The sequence below is a fragment of the Phalacrocorax carbo genome, chromosome Z (assembly GCF_963921805.1).
Source record: "Phalacrocorax carbo chromosome Z, bPhaCar2.1, whole genome shotgun sequence".
Classification (NCBI taxonomy): domain Eukaryota; kingdom Metazoa; phylum Chordata; class Aves; order Suliformes; family Phalacrocoracidae; genus Phalacrocorax; species Phalacrocorax carbo.
In genome coordinates this window covers 77,916,865-77,943,384 of record NC_087548.1, presented here as the reverse complement: position 1 = coordinate 77,943,384, position 26,520 = coordinate 77,916,865, and the positions used below count along the sequence as shown (strand labels likewise).

The following is a 26,520-nucleotide window of genomic DNA, read 5'->3' as shown; positions in this document are numbered from 1 at the left end:
TGGGATACATACAACAAAGGAGAACATGGTTTGATAAGTAACATGCTTTGATGCCTAATAACTGCAACTTAAAAAAGTGAAACCACAGCAGTTTCCTTCTTCTGCATGCATCTGTTACAGGCGCCTTTGCTGTCCCTACAAGTCTGTACAAATACTCAGTTTCTTTCACAGGTCAAAGTTCAAATACTGGGAATATTTTGTCAGTATAGTCACCGATATATCCTTGTATGCCTTTTTAAAGAAATTACATTATTTACATGTATGTTTTTACTGATTAAATATTTTGTAAAGAATGGTACAAGTATGGGTCTTATCTGCAAAATAAAGTACTTAATTTTAGTAAAATAAAACTGTCTAGAATGATTTAAAAAAGAGATATATTTGAAAGAAGAAATGTGGATGATTCTCTCTCTCTTGCTCTTTTTATTTTTGTAACTACCTTGATTTCCACTCTAAACAGATACAAGAGTATTAGAGATAAAAGTGTAAGGTTTCCTTTATTTCTTTGTACTTCTGGGACTGGATCATCATTTGGTAAAAATTGATATAGGCTGACTTCAGTTAAGTTATACTGATTTATTCCACGGGAGTGTATTATGCCTTTTATACCTGTAGACAAACCCCCTTCTAACTATGTAGAAAAATTTCAGATGTAAAATTAGTGTATCTAGAGTAGACTAAATTTAAGCTGAGGATTTTAGCATAGCAAGTGGCTCAGTGTGAGCAATCTTCTGTGCTAAATGTTGTGCTTGCTTGGAGTTGCTTACATGATTAGCAAGCATGGCAGGGCAGGGGGGGAAAGTTGTTTCTCCTTGTATTATTTAGATTTCTCTCTCAAGAGATTAGCAAATTTTAAGGGGCTGCTATAGTTACATTTAGCATACCACAGACCAGACATTATCAAGTCATTCTTGTATCATGGCCCTACCTCTACTGAGTTAGTACATTTTTTCATAACCAGCATTTTACAGACCCTGGGGTGGTCACAGAAGGCAGGCATGGTGGCCCAGCTATCAAGACACTAGAATAATTTTCAACCTGAAGCAAAGATGATGTTCTTTTCTTACTCCTTTAACACCTTTGTCTTTCAAGAATGAGTTTGCAGCAGATTGACACGGAAAACACAGTGAAGTTTTATATGCGCTTGTTATCATTATATCATAGGTATCCTTTTTTACTCTTATTTTTATAGGAAACATAAATTAGATATTATAATTTTCATTTCAAGTAAAGAGTTACCAACCTGAAAAAGTAAAAGAGGTATTGAGATAGATAATCCTGTTAAAAAATCTAATCCACCATATCTTTAATTTCTTCTGATTTCCAGATATACCTTAAATTGCTGAAGCAAAAAAAAAAATAATCTAAAGTTGGGTGTTACTCTATCATAGACATTATATATTGGACTCAAGAAAATTCTAGCAACCTTTCCAGGAGGAGGCATTTTTTGGGAAGAAAATTGTTATAGAAAAAATATTTAAGTATTTGAAATTCAGTGTGAGTATAATATAAGCACCACAGAGATTGTCCTCAGGAGGAGACCTAATTATAAGAAAAGAAAATTAACTTTCTAAAATAAAATTACATAGAAGTAAAACTAAGGATACATATTTTGAGGGTTCTTATTTGCATAAGTGAGAGTTTACATAGGGAAAATAAGAAAACAGGTTCCTGGATGACAAAAAGAACTCTTGGTCTGTCAGAAAGAGAGAAGATGGGCTGAAATACTAACATTTCTATATTGCAGCATATAATAAACACATTGCATCTTGTGTTGAGCCAGTAAACAGACAGAGATTATGTTCTTTGAATTCAGTGATGTGGGAAGTACATTTTCCTTTGAACTTGTATGTCCTCTTAAAGGGGACACCATGATTTAGAGTCCTTTACTTGGGCAATTCATGAACTTTGATATAGTGTATAATCTGAGAAGAACAAGATGTGAAGCAATAATTTTGAAGTAGGTAACCATAGCTGTCTCCATGTCTTACCAGGCATATATTCCACTCCTTTACATTTCTTACAAACTCATCTTTACTCCAGCTTAGCTGAAAGTGGGAACAGAATACTCGTTCTTGGTTTAGAACAAGAATTCATACTGTCCCTTTGCTTATTACAATGCGTTTTAACAGCATGAGAGAGTCCAAAGTGCCACTACTGGAATACTATGTTATAGCATATCCCGACCTGTGTTGCATGCTGAACCACAGACTGTTGTAAGGAGTTCAATTATTGCATGCCTCACTACATGAATAATTTTTTTACCATCAAACTGAGTACTGTTGTTCTCCTCTGTCAAATGGGTTGATGCATACAGATCAAAAGGAAAACAAGAGTTACTATGGTCTGGGTTTCTTTCAATTATACTTCCAGGACATCAGGTTCTTTGCTTAGTGTAAAGTTACTGCTGTCAAAGTTGTCCTTACACTAAAATCTTAGTGAAGACTTGTCTGGTCAATTCCAGCATTCGGGATCAGTCAGAGTGCATCCAAGGATAACCTGCAGGCAGTGGCACTAGATGGACCCAACTGTGTTAAATGCATTCTTTGTATTTTCCCTTACAATTTATCTATCTGTTGCATAGTGCTAAGAAACAACAGTGTAAGTCATTTAGTGTACTTATATTTCTAGGAAACGGGCTAACTATACATAAGGCTATTGCTTTATAGTAGCATACATTTGTCTTTACATAGCCATATCTTTTTCATGAAAATTTTTCAGTGTTCTGTTCAATGTTTTTGACTTTTTGGCAATGTTAAAATATAAAAATGTGTACTCTACAAAAACAGTTACCATTTAAAATCCAGCTTTTTCTCCTCAGAAAGTGTGAAAGGAAGCTGTTTTGGTTAAGAGCAGAATATCTGCCAAATATAATTTTACATTTCTCTGGATGAAAAAGTGTTCTTTATTGTCAAAAATAGCAACAACCAGCATGAGAGCTCATAGACAGTATTTCAGTCCAGAAGCATATACATCTCAAATGTAGTACTGCTAACTAATTGCTTGCTCTGTCCTAACTAATGTCTATCAGATTACTGTTTGAAACAGCTGATACACATCCTATGTTCTTCTACAAAATTACTTTATTTTATCTATAAGATTTTAAGTTTAAACTTGGTGTAGCCATTTTTAGTAAGATTTTATTTCTTTGTTGAAAAAATGCCCTCTATGAAACCAAACGGCAAATTTCTGGGAGCAGCGTTACATTTCACTGGCGCTTTTCAACAGCCTGTGTGACCTGCAGTGCTGTCTCAAGTGCTAAGAATATCTCAGTCATGCCTGAAAAGGGAAAAAAAAAAAAGAGATTTTGGTTTTTAACTTCAATTCACAAACTTGTGTCTAGTTGTTTAATTTCCTGACTGAACATATTTGCCCCTTGGGAAAAGGAAATTTTAGACTTTTTTCAAGTACGAGGATCAACAGCATAGATCTAACTTTAAGGATAAAATGCAGCTGTAATTAGTCATAACAATAGATACTTCATAAATTACTCTTTTGGAATTGGTACCTTCATAATAATGTTTTATGACTGTCAGTGCTTCCAAAATAAACATTTAATGAAGGGTGAAAAACGTGCTTGTATTGCATTGAAAAAAAAAAAAAGCAGGTAGCTTTTTTTTGGATGTGTGTTTTATAAGCTAACAACATTTGGCTCCACAAAGACCATATGGCTTTTCAGCAGAACCTGCTACAGTGTTTTCTAAGCCTATACTTAGAGCTGTCCATGGCTTCCAGTAAGTTTGCAAATTCCAACAGCTTTTTAGATGATAGGTGAGTTTCTCAGTCTCCTCGTAAGGCCTTTGCAGATTTCTTTATTGCTGTGGCTTAACCCAGTCATGTATCTGAGTTGGCTTTTTAGTATCTCTGTAGTACTTCCAGTGTTGTTACAAATATTCCTGTTTCCTCTGAAAAAGAGGATTGAATAAACCAAATATGGTACATAAATAACAAGTTTCTGAAAAGAATTTAAAAAAGAAAAGAAAAAAATCCCACCTAATATTTCAGCTTGTAATCGTTAGCAGAGGAGAAACTGCTGAATACTTGACCTGAGGAGTATGAGTACTGTGAGTCCCTTTCCTCGCTTTGCCTCCCCTCTTCCCCATTAATAAGGAGGAAAGACCCTCACATACATTCTTGTTTTCCAACCTTCCAAAAATAATAAATCAATTTCCACTTGATTTATTTCATTGGATTGTTAGAGCTAATTTCTTTGTAGTTTCATCAACAATGTAATAATAATTAAAAAAAGGTTCAATATTAAATCCCTCAGGAAACATATCTACTTAATAGTTTTTAGTTTTCCAAGACTTTAAAATAGATAGAAAACTTCCTGAACTCATTAATAAAGACTGCTTTCTTCTCTATATTTAAATCACTTTCTCGTCTGGTAAGCTGTGGTGGCCAATGTTGCTTTTCTAAACCTAATGAGGCCAAAATGCCATTTTAAGCATGAAAGTTTTGTCATCTGCTCTGCCTCTCAGTTGTCAGGGCCTTCAAAAAGTGATTTCATTTTATTTATAAATAACTAGTTCTTAATGCTCCCAGGAATAATTATGGTTATTGAAATGTTACAACTGTAAACATGGAGGTTTTACCTCCCATATGTCTTAGTTCCCTCAGGACTATTAAAAGATGGAGCCTAACCACCAAACTATTTTTCTGAGCTCAGCTGTGAGTGAGAAATTTAAAATAACAAGAGTAGTGAGAAAAACATGCTCTATCTGGATGGTTTTTCCTTTTTTCCTTTCCCCATTCCTTTCTGTTTTAGTACCCCTCTGATGTCTTGGAGTTCACTTTATCAAACAGGTCTTCTGCCTGTGAAACGCTCTTGTCCTTCCTGCTGGGGAGCTGCCACTTAATCATGTGTACACCATTTGGGCCCAGTGTAACGAGAATGTCTGAAAAGTTTGAAATTTCCATTTTGCCTGCTGTATGATAAATTTCATCTTTCTGTGACTGCTGTGGAGCTAATGTAGCCCTAGTCAAGTGGCAAACTGTTTTTAGATACATATCTAAACATATGTTTAAAGTGTATGCATAAAATGACAAGTTTTCAATTTTTAATACACAAGATTTGTTATTGTTATCAGATACAGGTTAGAGCAATGTATTTCCTGTGGCTTGTCCTTTTAAAAAATAGGTTTTCCCATAATATTTCTAAGGTACTAGCATCACTTTCACTAGTGAAACCTTACTATACTTGCAGGATTCCAGATCCATACTCAATAAATGCATGCCTCCTTGATTCTTCAGGAAGGTACTTAATTACATAAGCAAGAGTACTCTTTCTATGTCTGAAATTACACGTATATTTTAGTACCTTTCCACCTTTGGCTGTACTGTAAGTAGACTTCCATGGAATTTAAGATACTTCCTCCAAATGTTTTTTAAAATGTTAACAGAGTACTCCTTATGAGAACCTAAAGAATTTGGGAACTTGTTTTTAACTCTTTCCAAAACTTCTGTGCCACCTTAAAAAAGTTAAAGTGTTGCATCTATGTAACACAGGGTTACATTCCACAGTGAACTGAAGGAACACTTCATGAGACAGAAATTAGCAATGATGTCTTTCAAATTGTTCCACTGGGAACAGAAAAGTGGCATGTCTGGTGCTTCCTAAATTTGCAAGTGTTTGGGACCAGTGCAAAACCGTGTGTAGCTTCTAGCAGTGTGGCTGCTGAGGGAGGATTCCTCATGGTGCCATCCTGACAGGTCCTGTCCTGGAGAGTGCAGAAGTAACGGAATGAGTCAGGAACTGAAGTGTCTTAAACATGAGTGGCAGGGTTGTAATAATAAATAAACTACTTTTAATCAACTCATAAACTGATTAAATGATAATGGTAGTGCAACAATGAGAATTTTACTGTAGCATTATAAATTGGTGTAGTTATGGTTTATAAACACACTTTAATTTCAGAAAAAGCTGTCTCCTTCCTTACTCTGGAAACAGATTATTTTGATTTGCTTTCTCAGAGCTGTTCAGAAGATGGGGGATTATTCTGTGTCTCACCTTTCGTCTTCTGTTACAGGGGTCCTGGGGGTGGTAGACCTTGGCCAAACCCAACCAATGCCAATTCTGTAAGTAAATATTTAAAACATATTAGACATCATCCTATGTTTAGGGAAGTACTTCTCATCAATACACCAGGATAAAAGGTCCCACTTCATTCAAAAAATAGCATACTACATGCTTTATATTTTTCCCCATAACCCTAATGCAGAGCAGGTACCACGAGGAGCACATCTGAACAGAGCTCATTGATGTGTAAATATTCAGCTCTGTTCATAATCACACAACAGCTCTGCATCTTTACATTAGTTACAGGACTTCCATAACACAAAGGTTATCCTGGGGTATATGTAAAATACATTTTAGCTTCCTTTAGCACAAGTAAGATGAGTTAGGTCAACACTATCTGGCCAGCAAGCTCTACAGAAATCACAGCTTTTTGAGATACAGCGTAATGTGTGTTCACATATTTTACATAACAAACCACATTTGCTGCTCTTAACTAGGGAATGTGGAATCATAGAGCAACTGCTTGCAAGACATCAGCCAATTTTGTATGCTTTTTCTAAAAAGCAGTGCGCTCTATTGAATTCCATTGCAACAACTACAAAATGAGGTAGTCTAATAGCAGCTTGAAGGAACAGGAGGTCAGTGAGGCATCCCACATAAACAACAGCGTCTGGTGTTTCTTCAGAAAACACAAAGGTAAAGTTTTCATTTTCATTCAGTGATCATACATCATTAGCATAAAAATGTGTCCCTTTTTAGCACTTTTAGTTGAATAAGATGGGTCCGGCTTAACAGACTAGCCTCATTATTTCTGTTGTTCTCAATTTTGATTTTTTAATTCTACTAATGACAACTGGGGGAAAAAAGGAGCTGAAATGCTTCCTCAGTTTTCTTTTGCATGTACTCAACTAAAATGGGTGTTAGACTATTTTTCAACTGGTAATTGAAGTATTTTCAGTCTATGAAATTAATTGAGAAATCCAGTAATAGATGTATTTGTGAAAATGAGCTGGCTGACAAGTTGTCTACAATCGTGTAAGATGCTTATGCTACAAACTAATTTTGTATTTTGTCAGTGCAGTTGCTTAATTCTTACCCCATCCTTCTATAATAGCATTGGTCTGTGCTCCTTTAGAGAGAATAATTGCAAATGCTATCATAAAGAAGAACACTGGATTATTCACAGGCAACTGTATTTCTCTGGATATTTTCTGTACACAATTTAATTTGAAATGGAAATAGGACACTGTCCTTTTAAAAGAAATAAAACCAGTATTTTCTGGGCAGAAAGATATAAGAGAGTTGCTTTTCCTTTTATGGTGAAGATTTTAAACAAGATTAAGTATTTATAAGAACATAGAAATTCAGCCCATGCTTGGGTTGACTCTGAAGTCCTGTTCACTTAAATGCAAGTATATGCTGCTGAAGTTTATAAACCTTATAAAGCTTATTACCTTAATAATCATATAGTTTAACCTTTTACAATGGACTGCAGATCTTTACAGATATTATTGTGGCTCCCACAATAAGAAGACTCTTGTAGCAGATGCGAGAACTGGATTGGTACTAGGCCTTGTAACTTGGTGTCTTAAGAAAGTGATGCTGGATGTTAAAAATGCATGCCTCACTATGAAGCAACGGAGAACAGATATCAGACCTCAGTCTACAGACATTTAAATGTGTGAATTACATTATTCATATTAATTTCATTAAAGTGGCTACGAGGGCACAGTAATCTTAAATGGAAATACTTTAATTTGAAATATTGGGTATTACATTTGGTTTGTGTCTATATTCTAATTTTGGACTTGAACATACTTACAATGACAAGGTGTTGAAAAGAAGAGGTGTTTGTTTTGACAACGACAGCATTTTTTCCTTAATCCTTAACTCTGTCTTTGAAATAAATTAAACAAATAAGCATTAGCATACAGCTGTACATAAATATATGTATGGACTCCATCTCACTGCAGAAGAAATTACTGTTTTGTTTCTGTTAATATTACAGATACCTTATTCTTCAGCATCTCCTGGAAACTATGTAGTAAGTACACTTGTGAGTGTTTGCTTATTAAAATGGATGTTACATTTTATTTAGGCAAAGAAACAGCTGCCCAGATGTTAAGAAGAACCCTTGTGCATTGGTTGAGAACTGAACATCTGATCTGCACTTAGGTTTTCTGCCATCTATGGTGCATATGCTGTTGTTCATTACTAGAATCGTTATCAGTCTGGTCAAAATTGCCCTGAGTGCTGTTTTATTTCAGCAAACATTTATATAACAAAAAAATATATTGTCTTCAATAATAGGGGACAGAAAAACCCCAGCTTTCTTGGTAACACCATATTGTGTATAAGTTTCTGAACTTCTTCAGAATAAAAAAGTATTTCAAGAATTAGAACAAGCTTTTATCTCCCTGAAGATATACAAATGGGCCCTTATAGCTAACAATTTAAGGGAAATTTTTATTCTTATAATTACCTTCTGAAGACTTGAAAATTCTGTTTTTCCCCATATTCTGTTATGTCTTCATTTCACAGACATTGTCTTGATTCCTTATGGATTGTCAGTATCACTGTTTTTTCTTAGTCTGTATTTTAGAATGAAATAGTTAAAACTTTGCAATAGGCCCAGCATTGAGCTGTCATTCAAAAGAACACAAAATGCTAACACTCCCTCTGGAATTTAAAAAATACACTTTACCTATCAACAAAATGGCTTTTGTTCGAATATGTACTGCTGGTTTTTGTCTCTATCCCAAGAGATTAACTTTGTTTCTCCTTTTACACTCTTTATTGTTGTTGTTACTGTTGTACTTGGATCATTTGTACTTCTGATTTACTCTTCTAAGGCATATTGTTTCATCTGTTTTTATCACATGCTTATTACTGGTGTCACAGGGTAACGAAGGAGAATTGCACGTGTGTGTGTGTTTATATTGGATTCCAGATTTCACTTGGTCAGTCAGGTTTCCATAGACCTCTCTATTAATATTTCATGTTTTATCACCTGAAGATTAGACAGCTACAGGGCATTGGCTTTAACCAGCTTAAAATCTGAAGCTATTTCAGAATGTGGAAATAGCAGGTCCTTCACCATGAGGACAATATACCAGTGATTTTTCATCTGTTTATCCTCCTTATAGGTTTCTCTTCCTTTCAGTCTTTGTAAGAGAGATGATCCTGCAGAGCTAAAGCTGAAGGATGAGTTCAAGGATGAGCTTGTTTTGTTTAGGCAAAAGCCATTTCTTTTGTCCTTTATTTAGACAATTAGCTGTGAAAAAGGTTATGATTCTTATAAGTGTCCATAACTGCAGTACTCATTTTGCCACATGTTTAGTGGAAACAGTCCAAATGTGCTGCTGATCTCCAAACCAGTTCTTTTAATGCAGAGCTTCATAAATTTCTGTTTGGGAAGAGGTTTCGTTGGTTTTGCCCTAGACATTAGCGATCAGTTATTGTTGCAGATTTTGGAGATTTTTTTTAATATTTTACTTCATATTCTCATTTTTTAAAAGTATGAAGTCTTGATAAACTAGAAAAAGAGATCATACAGAAGATTATTTGAAAGAAGCAAACCTAAGTAAAATGCAGGTTTTAGTAGCAGGCTCTGTTGGTATACTCGCATCAAGCCAAAGGTCAGCTGGGATAAACGACTTGGACAGAAGAGGGAATCACCGTATTTCAGTGGATAGATAAATAGTGTAAGAGTAAATAGGTGATTTTACCTCTTTCAGTGACAATGATGAGATGAATGCTGGAATGTTGCATCTAATTGGCAACATTGAAAGGAAATCAAAAGATGTACAAATATGCAAGAATGAGACACAGGAAGGGTAGAAGTGTTGGAGAAAATGCCTGAGCCTCTGATCAGATGTGCTCCGTGAACTCCAGCTGTACTAGTGGGAAAGGTTGCTGCCTGATTCCTTGTCCCCACTCTTCTGCTGAAGGTTACTACTCCTTCAGGTCTGCCACTGGAGTTCCTTGGGTGAATGACTCTGACCAAAACAACAGAAGTTGACTGAAGGTCCTTGCTGATGCACTTCAGTTGACCCCAAAATAGGTGGCGAGACACTCACAGAGGGAGCTCCAAGCAGAGCTGATGCTGCTGTTAGCGGAGAACAGTGGTGGACCAAGGGTTGAAATCTTCTTCTGCCACATAAATGCTTGCACAGTGTGTGTTGTGTCTGATGCTGAGAGAGTAGTCTTGCTTCAGAAGGGCTCACCACATTTTGGAAAAGGAACATATGAACTCCAGCCATACAAACAGCTAAACAAGCAAAACTGGGGGGCTGTAGCTTCCAACAGAGCATCTGGGGGCAAGGTATGGGCAGGAGAGCTCTTAAATCCTTTACCAAAGGATTCGTGAAAGGGAACTAAACGCTTTGAGAGCTTAATCTGGTTAGTTTATGAGACAGGTTTCAGAGAAATAATTCCATTATGTATTAATATATTCTCAGGGAGAAAATAGCTGATGCCAATAGGCTTTTTAAGAGAAGAAAATATACAAACAATGCATGTAAATGCAATTTTAAGCTTAGACACAAATGGTAACAGTGATTATAAATAACTTTTCTAATAAATAACCAGTCAGTGGTTTCTACACCTCTTTATGTGGTGCTGAAATATGTATATATAAACCTAAAAAGATCAAGTTGGCAAGCTTAGTGCACAAGAAGATGGATAAAAAGTCATAGCCTGTGGTGCCCAGAGGATCATATATGTTATCGAAGGGTCTTTTTGAATTTAGAGTCTGTAGCTCTGCAGCAGCAATGGGGGAATTTCTTGTTGCTGAGGGCTGAATAGGCCTTTCAGGCAGTTTTGGCAAGCCCAATACTAACACATTCAGTTGTAGTTGGGGGGGAAAAAAGCAATGTGGCTGCTGGCAATATGAAATGAAGTTATGATTATGCCTTGATTTTTATAAGCTGGTCTGTGGGTTTCATCATGGAGTAAGTCTTCGTTCTATCACAATTTATAAAAGATACTCAGTGACCTTGCATAGTCCACATACAAGGGGAAGCACAAGACAAAGAACTGGTAGGTGCTCTAATATGTAAGAGCATAGAGGTATATATATATTGACTGACTGCAGGGATGTGCTGCTGCTTCTCGGTAAAAGATTTCTGTTTCATCTACAATTAACTGTGAGTTAACCACTGGCTGGTAGATAGAGATGCTTCCCCTTGCAAGTATTTTACTTGTACAAATCTGGGTAGGAGCGGTATCAGTCAGAAATCTGCTATGTCTGAAAATGTGGTATGTTATTGCTAAGTGTTTCATAAGAAGTGTTATTTTAAGTAGGCCATTGAGAAACAGGGTCTATCGTTTTAAATCCAAGACTTCTCTGTCTCCTTCCAAAGTGTCTTAGTGAATTATAGCAAATCTCAGCAATGTCCTTGTAAGCACACAGGAATGACCAGACCTTTATATTCAGTGCTACTGAAAAAGTGTTCCTGTCTGAAACAGTATATCTGCTGTTTTAAAATATAACAAAAGAGATAAAAATATAAGAAGAGTCATATGGCAATGAAAATTATCATCTGTTGTTAGCAATCTGTGTATTTTTATTATGGAAAGTCAATATTTATTGACTTTTATTGACAGTTTTTATCCAACTGGCAGTTGGTAGTTTCTCATGTTACTTAAATATATTAGTGGATCTGTAAATATAAGAAGTAAGGAGTTATGGTACTGTTCTTACTAAACGATTAGCAAGTTTAGAATAAAATTCTTGGAGGAGTTTTTAAAGAGCCTTAAAAAACTTGTTTAACAACCAGAGCAGTTTTTGTGTAGTTCTTGGTTGTAAACATATTTGCAACACAGAAATACCTGAAACTAAGAAAATAGATGTTCCTTGATGGTTTGGGCTTTTGTTTGTTTGTTTGTCTTTATCTTCGATTTAGTAGCCTGGGCAAGTGATATGACTGTACCCAGCACTATACTGAAGTTATTTTAAAAAATTGTAGGATATTATACAGACAGAATTAGGATGCCTATGGCATCGAGTTACCAAGTCTGCCTAAAAAAGAAAGCTTTCTTAAGGTGATTAGGCTCTTCTGTCCCCATAGGACACCCCCTTGTTTTGTGCTTAGCAAACATTGGTTACTCTGCCAGTGACTATGTATGGAGTACAACAAAACAGAAATACCAGCTGAAAACCCAGTGGTAACAGAAGTAGTTTGAGGGAATTAAATATAATTGTCTGAGGCCCCGCTCCAAATATTTCTCTTATCTGACTCACAGCATGACACAGAGTTACTGACTAATGGGTATTCTTGTGTCTCTATACCTACCTACATCAGAAGTCTGTGCCAGAGCTTGCTGACCAATTACCTTGTCTTAATCTGTGATGAGCTGTTTCACTAACTTATCAGAAAATGTGCGTGTTTTTACCAGCGTAACTCATGACATTCACAATACTTTTTGTTTGTTTGTTTGTTTATACTGTGTTCATCTTTTACTGTGGCATTTTTTTTTCCTTTCATGCTAACTGACATTTTCTTCCCTCTCTAGGGTCCTCCAGGAGGTGGAGGGCCACCAGGAACACCTATCATGCCTAGTCCTGCAGGTACTGAAATATACTCAGAAATAATGAAAGATAATTATAAGGGATTTTAGGAAGTACACAAATTATTTTTCAGACTTTAATTTTCATGAAGAATCAGCTAATGAGAAATTATTAAATTTGTTCTTTCTGCATCAGTTTTTTCCCCACGCTTTCACTCTTTCTTTCCCTGCTATGTTGCAGAGATAGAATAGATACAAACCATTATATCTATAAAGTTCAAAGCAATTAATTTCTCTGGCTTTTCAGCCCATCTTTTCTTCCTCAATTTCAGCAAAAGCAAGGAAAAAATGAAAGACAGCACAGTGTTTGTTTTTGCTCATGTTCTTTGGAACAATTCCACCAGTTTGGAAATCAGGAGATTTCTGAATCCTGTGAAACTTCCACTATAGTATCCTATGGGATAGACCTGACCGACATGTGGCTCTTGAGCAATATGCAACTCACAGGGATGGCTGCATCCCATGGCTGTGTCATCTGACTGATAGCAAGGTCATGCTGGACAGATTGCTCTCCTCTGTCCAGCAGTGGAGGAGTAAGGCCCCAGAGGAACTGTTGTCGAGTTCTGCCAGTGATCTGTTCCCAGAACTTCAACTGGCCTATTGTTTCCCCAAGTAACGTGGTCTATATCTTGCAACTCCAACCACATGGTGATTTTGGCCATGCAAAAGATGGCCACATTCCTACTAAGTTTTGAAGAACCAAGGAGGAGGATGACAGGATTCAGGATGGATAGCTAGCTTCTCAAGGCTTAAGGATGGTCAGCTAGATGTATGTATTTCCCTCCATTGATGTTCTGCAAAGATTCTGTTGTGAGGGTGGAACTGCAGGATGTGGAGGATGCTGTCGTCCTCCATGGACAGCATCAGAAATCTGCTAAAATAAAACTAGTTATATCTTGTGTAACCCAATTTTAAGTAGCTACTCCTTTTAGCCAACATCTGCCTTTGTAACTCAGTCCCACAACCTAAGAGGGATTTGTTCACCTCAGTGATGTCGCAGCATCCTCAGTCCTTATGTCCTACCTGTTCTTGCTGCCCTTTACAGCACAAGAGAGTAGGGAAGTTTCCCAATGGGCCATGAAGACTTCTTGCCCCAATATATCATCTTCATTAACTACAGTTCCAGGGCTTTAAAAAAATGCAACCTGAGATAATGCGTAGGGCTTCCTTGATGCTCATACTATTAGTGAAAAAGATAATTAGCACAAGCTGGCATTGAAAAGATAGAGTCTTTTTTAACATAAAAAAAACTTATGGACTGCCTGCCCTTTTAAAAATAGTCAGCACTGTGGTTATGGCACATACTAGGCTGTCTGTGTGCAGATCAAATAAAGCTTCTGCTGACAGTCTTTCCCATTTTCGGTTAGATACTCAAAGATGATTTGAGGCTCTGTTTTCGAAAGTACGAAAACTCTCAGAAACTGGCCGCCTGAGAATTTTGCAAAGGTACTTACTTGCCTCTGAGTCAAACCAGCTCCAAAGGTTCCTGTGGCCCAGTTGACCATATGTATATTTTTTGTGTGCCAGCAGAACATGGGGAGAGCCAGGGATGTGTTTTTCAAAAGGATCTGGTGGTTGACAAACTTGTTGCCTGCCTCATCAAACATTAAAAATAACTTTTTATGTGCTACTTTTAGTTTCATAAGTTTAGGCTAAAAGGTTTTTCTTCCCTCTCTTCCTCACACAGCATATTTGATGTTGTAGTGATACATAGTCCTCCGTATGTTATGGAATTGCGTACTCACCAAGGTTAACGAATGCTTAGAAAACTGTCGCAGAACAAGTAAGGAATAGACAAAGACCTTGATTTTAACTGCCACTGTACATACAGGTATATTCTTGCAGGAGGTCAAGCCGCATTCTGCATTCCAACACATTTCAGTCTGGTCTCAACTTTCTTGCTTTCACCACTTCTGAGTGAAAAGTCCCCCATCAGCTTGTCTTGGAAAAGGAATTACAGCTCAGCAGTGGGTTTTGTGTGTTTTGTTGTTAATCTCAAAACTCTGGTTCAAAGAGGCGGAATGGTCTTTTGGAGGAGCTAGGTACAGAGTACTAAGCTATTCTGTATTCTTTTTGCAGATACTATAGAGGCATTGATTTTCCAGAGTTAACAATGCTTTTTTAAATCATGCTGTCCCCTTAGGGCTGTATTTAGACTTTCCTTAGATTATTCTCCTCTCAGTAAACTTTTTCATTATATGGTCTATCGTCACGCTCCCTTGGGAAAGGTTTTTGCCTAATTTGTCTATTATCTGCTGCATTTTTTGCCTTCTTTTTCTTAAAAATATTGGTGAAGGGTGTTAAGACTTCATAGTGTTAGCAGCAGGGATAAGCTGGAGATCAGAATAAATAATTTGTACCTACTAATGGCTCTTAGGCATTGGATTCTTAAGTTCAATCAGAAGAGTTATGTGGGTTGTCTTCTATGAGTCTTGTTAATTCAGTCTTGTGTTTCAACTCTGGAGGTGCTCCATCTGAAAGTTCATGTGCATTGGTGGAAGAGGACTGAGATGCAGTATAGCTGGGTTTACATCTGGCAAGGCCAAGTGAAACTCTTGGCAGAACTTACTGGCTCAGGCACCATGCTGTTCCAGGGTAGTTTTATTGGTTGTGGACTCAGGGTTTTTTTGAGCATTGTACCACACTGTACCATGAAGATATGTCAGCTAAAGCTGTCCTTAGAGGGAGGATCTTCGCACAGTGTTCCACTGAATAGTTAGATATACCCAAAATCAAATAGATGACATGAATGAGAATAAAAAAAATTCATTCACTGTACTAACTTGCAGTCTCTATAATGAGAAGCTATTTATTATTTATTACAGATGGAAAACAAATTACAGGAAGTATTGAGAAGAAAGAAACTCCTGTTTTATAGAAAATATTGAAGATGAGTGAAGTAATTTGGAATTCCAGGAAAGGGGATTTATGGAATTAAATAGTTACAGATACTTGGTGATTTATAAACCTTTTTACAGTCACGCATAAAACTCGAGTCTAGAAGTAGTCACTTAGGGACCATTGCAATTATTTCTTTTCATAGTTCTGTGTGTAGTAGCAATAGATAGAAAGGGAATGAAATCTTCCATTATATTGCCACTGTGTATCAGTGATTCAGGCACAGAAATAATATGAACAAAATGACAGGAAATGTATTAGGTGAGTAGTTTTATTGAAAGGAATATATTAGCACTTAAAATAATCTCTTATTACAGATTCAACCAACTCTGGAGACAACATGTACACTTTAATGAATGCAGTACCACCTGGACCCAACAGACCTAATGTAAATATGAATCTAGTTATGTACTACTTCTTTTTATGCAAACACTTTTTTTTCCGTCACATATCATTAGTACAAAGTTCTCCATTTTTATGGGTGACACTTCACTTGCTTCCCCCCCACCCCCACCTCACATTTTCTAATGTTTCCCAAATCAATTACGACAATACATCCAAAATAATGATTGGCACATGTTCATCTACATTGAAAAGACCTTAGAAGCTTCTGCATTTGGATCTTGGGGTCAACTTTGTCACACTGAGGTACAATAGACTTCTGTGTGATAGGACATCATCATAGGAGCTGTCATTAAGCATTAGTTTCTGCAGGATTCAAACTCTTGTTATAAATAAAGTATCTACCCTTAAAAAGGGAGGGGAAAATTGCTGAGTGACCCAGTATTATGTTGCTCTGCCACTCTGCAAAGAATAATAAAATTAATACCTCTAAGAGGAAACAAACTTCCCTGTTTATCTAAATAGGATGTTAAGAATGAAACCCTTGATAACATTTAAGTATTTGCCTAATGAAATAGGTAGTTTGTGACTATTTTAGCCTAAATTTCAGCAGTTCTAAGCTGACAAAAGTCTGGATTCGTAGGTAGAACTTGTTTCTTCTCTGATCTTTCTCTATGCCTTCAGTTTTATTTTATTTCTCTGATTATAACCATATTTCATTTAATCACAATCCACGTTATGGGCCTTTTGAAAACAAAAGCCAGTAGAACTTTAAAATATAGATATTTAGATATTGTTAAATCATTATGCAGTGAATTTTAGAAATTTTTCTATAATGTTAATGCCACTCAGTTTCTGAAAAAATAATTTAAAGGTTAATATCAGAAATTGGACAGAAACTGCTCATACTGCAAAGGTAACGTGCAGTAGTCTGATTGTCAGTACAGATAAGGTGGGGTTTGAAAGCTGTTAATTAATCACTCATTGAAGAGAGTTGTAGTTCCCTGTAACTTCAATGGGAGTAGAGCTAGGTCAGCACTAGCAGGTTTTAAAGTCAAAGTGCTGCAGTAAACAAAAAAATATTATTAAGTTATATTCCAGCCTACAGAGGTGAGGGTTTGCAAAAATCATGAAGGTAGCGTTAGGAATAGTGAACAAAAGCAATGACGTTTGTGCAGTCTTCACATGACAGACTTCTACTTGACTTGTGCATTCAGAGCTGGGACTGTGCACTTTTCCTTTACTTTGTTTTTTTCCTGAGGAATATTTTCTTTTTATTAGATTATCTACGAAAGATTGTACAGTAATACCAGTTTTTAATGTCTGATCCTTTTGTAGTTTCCAATGGGGCCAGGGTCAGATGGACCTATGAGTGGACTGGGTGGAATGGATTCACATCATATGAATGGATCATTAGGTAATGATAGTAAATATAACAACATTGTGATTTTTCAATGACTAGTGCCATTTTCAATGACTAGTTCTCTGAGTTGTGTGGAAGACTGTAAAAATATTTTTAAAACCTGAAAAAGCTGTATAAACATCAATAAGAAGTATTAAGATACTTTTTAAGCACATGAGTTGACATACATCATGCACCTCTGGAAGAAAAATACTGTAATTTATTTATATAAGAGAGTATAGTTTTAATCCAGCTGATGAAAACCAGTCTACAAGCATACCATCACAGTAATGTAGAGGTGAAGGCTTAAGAATGATTTTTATTTACCTCTCTTCCTCTTTGAAAATCTTGGGAAGGTGTCACTGTGACATGGCGGTGCACATTCTTATCAGCTACCTGGAAGTAAGTTATGACATGTTTTGATGTATGTGTTAAGCTGGTTTTATCCCAACATTTTGATATCCTCATTTTTCTATACTTAGCCATATGTCTGTTAAGTGTTAATAATATTACTCCATCCCCATTAGCAGCTTCGGACAGGTGCCAATTTTAATCCCAAAAGAACATGAGTTCTTCTCAGGGCATGCAGAGGCAGGAGTGTACTGCTTGACTTTTGACACTATGATTTTTGAGGGACTGGTCTCTAGGGGAGAAGCCTTGCACAACTCTGCAAAACACACATCTCCTGACTATCCTAGCAAATTCTTTGCTCTTACTCTTTGCTGGAAGCGTGGTAGACACTTGAAAGGGATTTATGAAACAAGCCTCAGCTAAATAAATTGCATTTATGCCTTCCTCTTCCATACCCGCAAGGTAAATAAATACCTTGGGTTTATTTCTGCTCACACCATAACACTAGGCCAGTAGCTCTGAATACAGTTCTTGTGTTGCACTCTTTACTTCTGTCTGCACCAAGGGATGCTGGTCATGCAGGAAAGGACAGGGGGCACCCGAGGCTGCAAAGACTTCAGATCTCTCTCCTATCCCCCTGGTCCACCAACAAGGTTCATTTTCACACGCGGGAGCTAGCCTGATGCTGACAAGGGGTACCAGCAACACCCTGCTGAGCAGCGTTTTTCTTTATGGGGAGAAGCCCCAGCAAGCTAGATACTGGTGAGGCAGGCAGAAGCCAAGCTGCCACTGTTCCCCGTGCTTCCATCCCCAAAGAAGAGCTCTGTCACCTTCCTGCCACAGGCATGGACCAGCCTAAACTGCATACCATTTTAAGTCCATACTACCATGGTAGGTGGAGATCTGTCACTCGTAGCCCAGAAGTTGGAGGTTGTCAGATGGGAAGTATAAACAGATAAGAAGAAAGGGGAAATTCAAAGAGGCTACATCAAGATGAGAAAAAAATCCTAAGCCATCAAACCTCATTTAGCAGACATATTCTGTATGATTATAATTCTCCTAAGAGAATTATGTTTTTTTCTTGGAAAGCATGTTCCTGAAATTCCTAGGTCACTTTGCATAAAGACACCTTATGAGTTTACAGCCTTTCTTTACACATTACAATCCTAAAATGGGTTGTTGCTTTAATTAATAATGATGCACATTACATTCAAATAAATGGAAACTGTGTAAAAGGTAATCACATCTTTTTCTGTGACTTTCTATAGCCTGAGAATTATTTCTTAGCTAAAATAAAATACTAAATTGTAACAGTTATGGAAGGATTTTACATCTACCTAGCACTTGGTTAGTTATGTTCTCTATCAAAAATGGTGATGTGCATAGTCAGATTAATGATGACTGCTTTCTAGGGGTAAGTTCCTATCTAAACTGGAACCTGAGTTCTCTCAGGAGAGGAGGTCTGGGAGAGATCTACTGCATTCATTTCCATGCTGCAGTAGGCAGCTGTGTCTCATAGCCAGGTGGATGAAATGGTCAATGCCCATCTCGAACTTCTCCAACTTTTTTGAACACAACCCTTCTGTTGGATATCTGTTCATAGCTCTGATGGCTAGAAAGAAGTCTTTTCTTGATTTCCAGCAAAATTCATCCTTTGGGCCATGATAAAATGACTTTTCGTAATATTTATGTATCTGATGTATTTATAGAGAGAAATCGTTTTCCTTCTCAGCCTTAATTTGCGTGGCTAAGTATAGTAAGCTATTTCAGTCTCCTCCCACAACTCCATTTTCTTGATCGTTTTCCCACAATTCTCTTCTAGTTTTGTATTCAGTACTCTTCTAGAATTTGTCTTTCCTGAAAATAGGTGACTGGGATTGTGTACTGTCTGTTGCTGCTAAAAATGCTTTTCTTGGTATATCCATCCTGAAGTTATATTCCCTTTATTCTTGGCTTTACCTGAGTGAGAGCCACAGCATGTGAAAAAAAAATTCAATAGTCTTGCACTCATTATATTTAGTTTTATTTGGTTTCTGTTACTTTAGTCCTCAGGATCATCTGCTTTCTTCTGAAAGATGCTGTCATCATCAGTAGTTGTAACGCATCAGATGTCAATGGCATTTTAGACAATTTTGCTAGTAGGCTTCTGCTTGTGGGAGCAAAGGCATTGATGAAACCCTCACAGCTGACCTTAGAGGTAGTCCACTGCTGGGGAGTTTTGAACAGCTGAAGTTCAGTAAAAAAAGGTGGTCTTTTTTTTTTCCCCAGGAACTTCAACTTTTACTAGTTATCCTTTATTTTGCCTTTTTTTTTTTTTTTTCCCCTTGACCAGAAGCAACCTTTCCCGTAGGTGGATATACCCCAAAATAATTGCATTACCTGAACCCTACCATGGCTAATAGGTCAGGGGGTTGGACAGGCGGTTTCTTGAGTTGTGCTGGGCTGTCTCATCCTGAAAGGTTGCCATCCAAGTAACTGATACAGATCAGAAGTGTGTCCTTCATGCTTTTTTCACTTTTTGCACCGGGTGTGTACACAGAGAAAGGACTAACATTATTCCATACTGACTGCAAACTTTTACTAAAACAAACATGGGGAAGGAAGTGAGATGATGCATAGTTGGTTATGTTTTAAAATATTGCTGTTACACTATATATTTACTACGAAAAAAGTTCTTAGATTAACTTCAGCTCAAAACTAACTAAATAATCGTCTGTTTTAATTTAAGGCTCAGGAGACATGGACAGTATTTCCAAAGTGAGTATCTAATAAAATATTTAGAGTTTTTAGAATATTTCATTCTAAACATATTTTCTTTGTCTCTGTTATGAAGCTTTTTATTATGTATGTACATTCTCTGCTTGTCAACTCTTGGGAAGCTATGCAGACAGAATGAATATTACTTGAAAATGTAAAAACAGTATAATCAGGGGTATAAGTAGACTTATTTCCTACTGCATAATAATGTGTATTAATGAATGTGATTAATATCCAGTTCATAATCTGATTGATCATGTTATAATATTCCATACTGTTAAGACAAATGGATATAGTTCTAACAATCAATTCTAGTTAAATGTAAATTTGGGGAAATGCCATTAGGATGTTACTTTTATGCACTGCATGATTGCTTTTGTCACCTCTGCAAAGCAACTTTAATATCTTAATCATTAGTGTAAGTTCCTAAAAGCTAGATTAAGAAGTCGTTTCAGAAGAAGCACTGTTTTGATATCACAACCATTAAATAGTATACTGGAAATTAATGTAAGCTGCAGGGGATTTGCATCTACAAAAATTATATTGGGCTTGAATGCATCACTTCTACCATAACAATAAAACCACTACATGTGTGATCATCATTAATTTAGGAATTAATGAGCTTATTTGGTATTGATAAAGTGGCACAAATCTGTCCCCAGCAAAACACTATGTTTTGTACTCGGCATCTTCGGATGTAACTGACTGAAACTAATAAACTTATCACTACAACAGTCTCTGCACTTTTGTGCTTTTGATCTGTAAATACAGAAATTGATGAAGAGATGGTTTCAGTTAAAATTTTGTAACATATTCATTTGTAGCAAAATTCTTAACAATATTGCAAGAAAGGCGTGTGAGTTTGTTTTGAGCACTTCAGCTGCCGGTGTATTTTGGTTGCCCCAGGACTGAGTACCACGGTGCTGTCACTAGGTCTCTCCCAGTGCAGACTTTACCACTTCAGGTCTGTCTGAGGCTGGTCTGCACATGCTGGACTGAGTCCAGTCACTCTCGGGGACCCTGCTGTAGGTTGGTGCTCAGGAGCTGTGATGACATGCCAACACACAGGGAACAAAATGCTCACCTGAATTCCCATGGGTTAACACAGAAGTTTGTAGTGTGAATTTGTTGAAAATACACTTAAAGGTGTTCAAAAGGCAGGAATCATTCTTCACTTAGTGATACGTATTTGTATATCCAAAGAGGAGGAGGAGGACCCTGTACGGTTCCCCAGTTTGTGGCCTTGTGATGGTGCGGTATGGGAGAGGGGTACCCTGTAAAGTGTGTTTTAGCGTGTATCTTTCCTGGAGATAAGGACCTCAGCAATGTGTCTGAGGCCTTTGCTGCTCCTGTGAGGGAGCACTGTCTATAGCAATTCTATATTTTTGTACTTTTTTAAGATCTATAACATTTTCAGGCTCTGCAAAGAGTAAAACGATGGATTGAAATGACCATGTTGCCTTAGTTGTGCTGTGCTTAGATGTGCAGTAATGGATTCAATAAAAGCCTCCAATGAGATAATAAGCTACAGCACTTTTTAGATCAATGTCTATATTTTTAATTCAGAATTTTTATTGCAAACTGCAGCATTTTTTAATAAAAAAAAACCTGAAACATTTCCATTAGCTTGCCATAGGATCATTTTTAAAGGCCTGTATTCAACCCACCGGTATTAAGTATCAGTGTATGTGCTAATAAAAGTATCAGGAGCTCTGAAAACATGGATCCAAAGATTTACCTGGAAGTCTTGTAATTTGTTAACTGTAATAAATAACTCACGGTAATCATATTTTATGCATGTCTTTTTCAAATTACTAAAAGAAAGATGCTGTATACTTTAGAAGTAACAGTTTCCAGTTAGACCATTATATATAACACCTTTTAAATGTCTTTTGCTGAGTAGCACTGCCGAATGTCAGCCTTCATTGATAGTAGTAAAAGTGCATGGGTAGCATTTGTAATTTCAGGTAGGTAATAGTACACAATGCTTTTGAAACTTGAATGGAAGAGTTTTGCTTGCAAGTAATAGTAGATTTCTGGGGTTGATGCATGCAAAATTTTAGGTGGCTGCTTTCCAATCTTACCCAGTTACAAGGATTGTTCTTCTTAAGGCAGCAGGTTCCCTGTGTACAACACCCGCTGGTCTTGCAGCTGGCTTTTCACAAGCAGATTTCCAGTGACGGAAATTGTTCACTGAAGTTAACACAGTTTGGGGTGTGTCATGCTCAAGTCCAGGCATAGGACCTCAGTGGAGTGAAATGCATATTAGAGGAGCTGATTATCAATTCCCAGGAGATGCAGGAAATTAATCCAGACTTGGTAGAATCAGTACAGCTCACGTAATTCAGAGCTACATTTTCTACAGAAGATTTAATTTAATTGGCTGAACGGCAAAACATGAAGTTTTTATGAAGTAGATTGAGACCGGGGAAGGAAATGAACTGAAATTAAGCATATTAAATAAACATTAATAACCAGTGTTTCTTTCAGTGCCCATGGAATTCGTGCAGGCATCAAAGACATACTTGCTTTGGAAAAACTCAGCTAGTGCTACAATGCTAGACTCCATACTGGCCATAAAAGCAGCCCAGGGAGTTGCTATTAAAGCGTTTATGTCAGGAATTTGAACCTTTGGGGCTAGCGTACTGTAGTGATTGCAGAATTTCAAAGCTTTGCACTCCACAGAGCAAGATAAAATAGGGGTAAATCCCCCAGGAATGAACAAAAGTGCAGGAGCGTCATATAAAATAAATGTGACAAGGCCTTAGTGGGTTTTAAACTTTATATTCATAGATTTTAAGGCCAGAAGGGATTGGTACGATTGTGTAGTATGACCTCCTACATAACACAGGCAAAAGGACTTCCCTGAATTAATTCCTGCTTAACATAAAATAGCTGTGGCTGAACTAAAGCAGTCGTTCTCAACATTTTTCAAGCTGTGGATCCATCCCTAAATATTTGCTGTACTAACTTCACTGAATAGCAAACTTAATTGTCAGAAGTTGATTAACTAGTTAGGCTTTTAGTTCTCTCTGACAGACATGTTGTCCAGTCATTTCTAGAGATCTGGGGATCACAGTTTCAGAAGCAGTGAGCTAGACTGAAGAAAGCAAAAGAGCAAAGGCAGGGGTCTTGACCCAACTCTCTAAGTTGCATTTCAGGTGCTAATAAAACCCAGTTACGCCTGCATGTCACTTAGGTAATTAATTTTATATTTATAACTGAAAATAAATACACTGAGCTGAACCCATAAACATACTTGGCCATTCAGACTGAAGATGGTGATCTTCCCTCAGGGGAATATGGTGAAAACGTAACAGCAGCCTTTCATTAACCATACAAAATACATTGCAAAACAGACAGCATTTGCAGCCATCAAGTGTACCGCTCTCCTAATGTAGTAACAAAAAGTAGCTGATATAAGTTTTGGTATTCAGTGAAGCTGGGAACAATGCTTTTTGTTCTCTTTGGAAGTGAAGTAAATCCTGTGGAAGAGTGGAATACGTTTCAATAGTTCAACTATGGACAGTGCTCAACAAAGGATTACAAAGGGGAGCATGCGGAAATATAGTGTGGTGGGGAAGTAGAAGTCATAGCTATCTGATCCCATAGTGAATACTCCACTCTACATCTTTAAAGTCCCATTATAGGACAGGTAGCCTTTTGTTGTGAGGAAAGTGCCAAGAAATTGAGGGGACTTCTTTTTTTAATGTTTGCTATTTTTCATTCAAAGTTTGACCTCTTGCAGAGTTAGTTATACTAAATGAAGACTGCATGCAGGTATTGTTAAAATACCTTGGATTTTAAAGAAAAAATCTCTATGCTAACAGACATACAGTGTCAGGATTGCAGTTGAGAATCACATATGAAAAAGAGAACAAATTCACTTAGGGTTCTCACAGCCATTATGATTTGGTCACTTCAATCAAGAGCACTACTTGGAGTTGCATTGTGTTAGCTTGCCCATTGACTGCACTGCATTTGTGTTACATTTATTGTGACATACCAGATTTGCATTTGTATTCGTAAAATCTCAACAGCAATATTGCATTCAATGTTTCTTCATAAAAGAAAAATCATGGGAAGAACTTTTCATAGCGAAGTTCATGACTTCGCTCCCTCCTTTCCTTGACTGCTCCTTTGCCATGACAAATCCTCTATAAGTCGGGGTCTTAACAGTGATGGAAAGAGAATCACCCATGCTCCAGGCATGGCAGGGTACCACAAATCAGCTTTGTAAAAACACCTAGCTAATTATAGTATCTACAATAATCAAGTATTAGCTGTTGATTCAGAATAATTTCCGTGACAATTACCTCGTTTCACCCTTTCTTTAAGTAACTGAATCTTGAAAGCATTTTCTGAGCATTGGAGAGGTGGTTGTGGACTTCTGTGAGAAAAATTAATTTATCTTCAGAAGCCTTTGTATTGTTTTTATTTATTAGGGTTTCAGTTACACCGAGACACTGAAAAGGTAGATTAAAATGCTGTTGCATTACGCTCTGTGCTAGCAAATAGCAAAAGTACAGCTCCTCTGTGAGCCCAGTCCAGTGGCCAGCTCTTACTCAGGAGTCTTTTGTCCAAAACTCGTTAACTCTTTTACCTATAAACACTGTCTATTAGCTGTGCTCAGTGAAGTGGTTTAGCGCTACCTGGTGAGCTACATGTGAAACTGTGTTTCAATGAACTGTGAACACTGTGAACAAAGACCTCAGGTCCAGGCCTTTGCAAAGGTCTGTGTAGACCAGATCTGTCCATACGTCTACCTTTAAGTACATATTCATAAGTCACATACATCAAGGCACACACTCATAGACTTCATTGAATTTGTCCACATGATTTAATGGAGTGACAGAGCTGTGTCGTATCCCTGCTGCAGCCATTTATAGCTTTTTCTGACTTCAGTTGGTCATATAGCATATGCGTATAGCATATAAATGCTGCCTATACAAGAATTACAGGTAATTCTTGCTTGAGGGAAGAAGACATTACTTCACAGGCTAAAATTAGTGACTGAATCATGCAGAATCCCAGAAAGGCTTATTTTCATCTTTGAAAATCTCAGTGTATTGCATCGTGCATCTTCGTGCTCTACAGTATCACGTAAAGCGTGACTTTGGCACACTTGGTGAAGCTGGGGAATTAATGGAAATATTCAACAATTAATCTGTATTTTTAAATCTTATTTAACAGAACTCTCCCAGTAATATGAGCATGAGTAATCAGCCTGGCACTCCCAGGGATGACGGTGAGATGGGTGGAAACTTCCTAAACCCTTTCCAGAGTGAGAGCGTAAGTATTTCTTTACCTAGGTTGTTTTTTTCCTTTGCTTTGTGAACCTTTATCTCTGGCATTTTATTAAAAAAAAAAAGAAAAATAACAGCAAGAATGAGCACTTCTGTAGTGTACTTGTAATGTAGTACTGTGTTTTACGTGTTTTTTTACTAGCTTCTAAAATTATAGTATTGATTCAACAAAAAATTGTGCAAAACTGCTAGAAGTTGAGTTGAAACTGGAAAATGCGGGAGGTGTAGATTTACTGCAGAAATTCCTTTTTCTGGATTAAGAGGTCAGTTGTCAATGAGAGTTAGATCTGTCAAGCAGTAATAATTATGCCTCATCTATTCAGTAATGCACAACGGACCTTTGTGAGGCGATATCCAAGCAGCCTAAGTACACATAGTTAACAGATCCTTACCTCGAGTGTTTCAATGTGTGGTTACCCAACCTTTGACTCCTAAACAATGTGTTTTGCAGGGAATGTCTTTTAGAACAGGTTTCACAAAGAAGTATATAATCAGAGCACCAGCAGATCTCATGTTGCAAAGATGCAATGTGCTATTGAAGCTAGAAGAAGTAAAGGTTCCCTCTAGTGTTCATTCTGGGACAAATGCTTTTTTAAATGGAGAATGCCTGAGGCAGCAAAACATGGTGTGCAGCACATTACAAAGCAAGACTACAGTATTTTCATACTCATGTGCCTGAAGCTGGGTTTCTAAATCCACATTTAGGTTCCTAAATAGGAGTGGCCTGATTTTTCAGAAGTGCTGAGTGACTTCAACACTTCTTTTCTTATTGGAAATCACTGCTGCCAGAAGTGAGTGCAACTTCATTAACTATGCCAGTGGTGAACTTCAGCTCAAAAATTGTGCAGTTTCTGTTAGATCACAAAACACGTCGA

General features: G+C 37.1%; 1 protein-coding gene across 3 annotated transcripts in view; it reads left to right on the top strand.

Annotated features, from left to right (window-relative positions):
• SSBP2 (single stranded DNA binding protein 2) overlaps positions 1–26,520 on the top strand; it is a 196,469-nt gene that overhangs the window by 153,969 nt on the left and 15,980 nt on the right. For 2 of the 3 annotated variants that reach the window (XM_064438967.1, XM_064438966.1), the window contains 7 exons: positions 6,030–6,078; positions 8,028–8,063; positions 12,536–12,590; positions 15,805–15,875; positions 17,168–17,246; positions 20,311–20,339; positions 25,533–25,631. In XM_064438967.1, coding sequence (XP_064295037.1) covers positions 6,030–6,078; positions 8,028–8,063; positions 12,536–12,590; positions 15,805–15,875; positions 17,168–17,246; positions 20,311–20,339; positions 25,533–25,631 — 418 coding nt within the window. The remainder of the gene's footprint in view (positions 1–6,029; positions 6,079–8,027; positions 8,064–12,535; positions 12,591–15,804; positions 15,876–17,167; positions 17,247–20,310; positions 20,340–25,532; positions 25,632–26,520) is intronic. The other variant, XM_064438968.1, reaches the window with a different exon arrangement.